The sequence below is a fragment of the Acanthisitta chloris genome, unplaced genomic scaffold, assembly GCF_000695815.1.
Source record: "Acanthisitta chloris isolate BGI_N310 unplaced genomic scaffold, ASM69581v1 scaffold29796, whole genome shotgun sequence".
Taxonomy (NCBI): Eukaryota; Metazoa; Chordata; class Aves; order Passeriformes; family Acanthisittidae; genus Acanthisitta; species Acanthisitta chloris.
Genome location: NW_008679224.1, coordinates 73,494 through 77,462, shown reverse-complemented (window position 1 = coordinate 77,462; position 3,969 = coordinate 73,494). Strand labels below are relative to the sequence as shown.

The following is a 3,969-nucleotide window of genomic DNA, read 5'->3' as shown; positions in this document are numbered from 1 at the left end:
TCCCTACTTCTTCCCCAATGACACAGCACAGAGCCAGAATGCACAAAGGCTTTGACCCAAATCTCACTACCAGCAGCACTGCAATCACAAAAGTTACTCCAGGTTTCTATTGATGAAATCAGAACTGGACCTTAGATTTTCTTCAGGGTAGTATTAATGTTTTACATCTTAAGGACAATCTCTATTCCCTGTGAATGTGTCTTCTCTGTCCCAAGCTTAAGTGCAAGACTAGAGTGTGCAAAATGATCTACATGGCCTTAGATAATTCAACAACTGCCTGGAATTTGCCTTTTCCAGGTTCACAGTGCCAGGTTTACTGTACCTCCCAGTCCAGGACAGAGGCCTGCCACTGAGCTATCTTGTCAATGTTCTCCAGTCTCCGCTTCCGCTCGTTGATCTGGAGGGTCACGTTCCTCATGACGGCGAGAGCAGCGGCCACATACCTGTAGTCACTGTCAAACAAACAGAAAGGCCATGACACAGAGCCCCACGTGCAGGGGACAGGCACACCAGTCTGTTGTAAGTACTAGCACAGTCTCACCATCCCTTCCGAAAGAAATAGGGGAAGGTTTTGCCACTCAGTACTACAATGCCCTATTTTTCCCATCAGCAATGTCTGGATCATCACAACAAAGCAGCTTGACTGAAACCAGTGTCGGGTGTATGAGGCAGTGAGGCCAACCAGCTCCTCAGCTTGTTCCCTCACTGCAGAGAGCACAGTCTGGCCTCTACCAACCCACCACCCATGAGCACTTTGCTCCTTGAAGTGCTCAGCTAAAGCACATCCTAAAAGACAGTCTGAATACTTTTAGAGCCTGTATCTTTGGGCTTGGATTTTTCCATTTTAAAAATGAACATTAGAAAATATTTTCCCATTAGACACAGGCAGGAGCACCTCCCAAGCCATAAGTGACTCCAAGAGTGCCCCAGAGCACTCATCCCATGGAATTCACTCTTACTGCAGATCACAGGTGAGCAAATCGAAGCAAATCCTTTTTTTTCCCCCTGGCTGGGCCTGTGAGTGCAGTAACACAGAGTGAGAACAGGCTGCTGCCAGGGCCAGAGAGGAGGATGATCAGTCTTTTCAAAAAGTGATGCTGAAATCAATGCTATTGATTTCTGCCCTGTGCCTTCTTTTCCATTCCAAGGAGCCGTAATGTTCATTTCAATCGGGAAGACAGGCAAGGCCAGCTGCCACAATGCCACCATAATGTATTATTAACTTAAGGGCTGCTATTGATTGCTGACTAATGAGAAAAACTGCAATCGTGGGCAGCTGCAGGAGGAATGGCTTTATTGATTATTGCTAAGGATTGCACTGGTGACAGCTAAAATAGGGGTGAATGCTGGGAATTAGATCCCTTCTCCATGTGATCCCAACAGGATAAATATTAAGAAACAATCACACTGTGATATACAACATAATATTATTTTCTATTTTGCCATCCTTGCTTGGATGAAATCTTGAGATAAGTTTTCAATTTCTCTCCAATTCTTATGTCAAAATTCTAGCTGAGGTTAAAAAAAATCCCATAAATTCCAGAACAGCAGGACTTCAACAAAGCACAGGAGAAGAGAGGATGGGCTGCCTGACATATCCATCATGGTACTCAGTGACAGACTACTTGTGCCTCCCCATTTGTGGGGCCATCTGTGTGAAGGGAGTGCCTGGCCGTGTAAGGGAGGAATGGAGCTGTGCCAGGGAGATGTCAGTCTGGTCTACAAAATGTCCATGAGGTCTTGTGGGGAAACAGGAAAGTCACTACAGCCAGGAAGGATCAGTAGAGGCAGGGAGAGATGCAGGGTTTACAGACAGTTACTAGTAATCTCCTAGTAATTATGCTCATGTAAGGAAGGGAGGCCAATGACAGTGCACCATTAGCAGTCTCCTCTTCTCACGTAACGTGTTCCTACAGTCTTAACTCCAGCTCAGTTCTGCAGTGGGAATGCTCAGGACACCAGCAAGCTGCACTTAGGACCTTCATATATTTAATTCATATTAAGCTGGAGTAAATCTTTAACAGGAGAACAGATGTGGCTTTGTGAAAAATTCAAATGAAGCAGCCTCAAAACACGAAGCAATTGAAGGGAGCCAGGCTCTGAGCGCACCCCCATCCTGCCTCCACACCGAGTGGGCTGGTGCCAGCCAAGCTGGGCTTATCTTGGTAATGCTAATTCACTAATTCCAATATTATGTTGGAGGAGAAAACCCCATGCACGTTTTTGTTTCACGCTGTAATGAAGAAAGAGTCAGGACTGAACTTTTTAGGCTCCTAGCCCATGTCTGTGGCAGAACTGGCAAAAACTTAGAAGGAAAAATAACAGAAACAAAGCATTTGGTCAGTGAGGTAATAACAGGATAGCATTAACTATGAAATGAAGGTAAATATGTGGTTTGTCAATTCTATTGGGGCTGCAGTGACCACTTTCCGGTGCCCAATCAGAATGCAAGTCTAGATTCTTTCTAAATATCACATACTAACTCAGGGAAGAGTGGTCAGATTTCTGGTTTCAGTGCTGTTGTCCTGACCTGGTGAGGGAATATCTACAGTGTTAGTGAAGAGGAAGCAATAAAAGGCAAAGACTATCATGCCCCACTGTTAGATGAAGCTCACATCTCTGCTTTCACCAGGCCTTTCTGACTTTTACCTTACTCTAGGGCTGGGATCCAGCACAGGGCTCTTGCTGGCTCTGTGCAGCCATGGGTTTCACACCTATGCTGTGCTACAGCTTTGGAGGGTGTGTGTGTGTGCGCGTGTGTGTGTACTCCTTCTAAATCATCCTGATTTTCCCTTTTCAGAACATGGAGAAATAAGAGAAGTGAAGTGTCCATGGCTGTGTCCTGTCACAGACACAATCCAGTGAAACAGAGCTCTCACAGAGCTGCCTAACCACAGGAGAGCATTAAGTCTCCTCAGAATATGACTGTATGCGATTATTTAACAACATGGTGAATTTAAAACATCCCAAAGGGAACAGGAATGTACTCCCAAAACTAACCCAACCCTTGTGAAATCACATTGTCCACATCCCCTTTGGTATGGCTACCAGATAACTCAGAGAGGTCACTAAACACAGAGCTCCCTCTCTGAGGCTGCTCATGTCCTCCTGCTGTGAAACCACATCTGAGCTCACAGGCACTGCAGTGGGGCCATTACATGGCTGCTGAGGAACAAAGCCACAACCTCTGGGATCCCAGAGCTGCTCTCTGATACCCTAAGGTTCCCATGAGTCCACTCCAAGTTTGGTTTGGTCTCGTTATAAAAGAAAAACCAAATGCACGCCCACACTGGTGACTGAACTGGGAATTCAGCTAGCATGAATCAAACTCATGAATCAGGTCAAAGCAAATCAATGCAACTCTGCTTTGTAGAGCTGGGTTTAGGGAAAATGAAAAAAGTCAAACACTTGCAGAAGTTTCTGAAACATCTGTGGTCTTTTCTGTTCTCAGAAGTACTTGCTTACAAATGGGTTTTGGAAAAAGAAAGAAAATTAGCAAGGTAGGAGCAAATCTACTCTTAGAGGGTCTGATTCTTCTTTTGCCTTATTTTTCCAGCAGTAAATCCCAAGTGATATCACAGGTACTATTCCTGATTGACTCTAACTCAGGGAGTCAGGCCGATAGCCCTCAGCAGCAGCAAAAGAGATCCTGGAAATTTTGGGAAGTAATCAAATTGCCAGGTGTTCCTCTGAACCTAAACCAAATGGCAAAATTGGAGATAGGCATGAAAAGCAGAGCAGGTTCTGAGTTCTCCCCAAATCTAAGCATATTCAGGTTCAAGCTGCAGATCCTGGCCCTCTATTTGCTGTGTGCTCCCTCCTCAGGAGAAGGGAATGAGCCTTTCTGACCACTGAATGCTAATTAGGTAATTTTTCTAGTGTAACTGGTAGCATCAGAAAGTACATCCAAGGGTAATTAGTTCACATGTCTGATTATAACAGAGATGAGCCTAGCTCCATCGAGAATTG

At 45.0% G+C, this 3,969-nt stretch overlaps 1 protein-coding gene across 2 annotated transcripts in view; it reads right to left on the bottom strand.

The window, feature by feature from the left end:
* ARHGEF9 (Cdc42 guanine nucleotide exchange factor (GEF) 9) overlaps window positions 1-3,969 on the bottom strand; it is a 112,712-nt gene that overhangs the window by 35,362 nt on the left and 73,381 nt on the right. For both annotated transcript variants that reach the window (XM_009077215.1, XM_009077216.1), the window contains one exon: window positions 323-452. In XM_009077215.1, coding sequence (XP_009075463.1) covers window positions 323-452 — 130 coding nt within the window. The remainder of the gene's footprint in view (window positions 1-322; window positions 453-3,969) is intronic.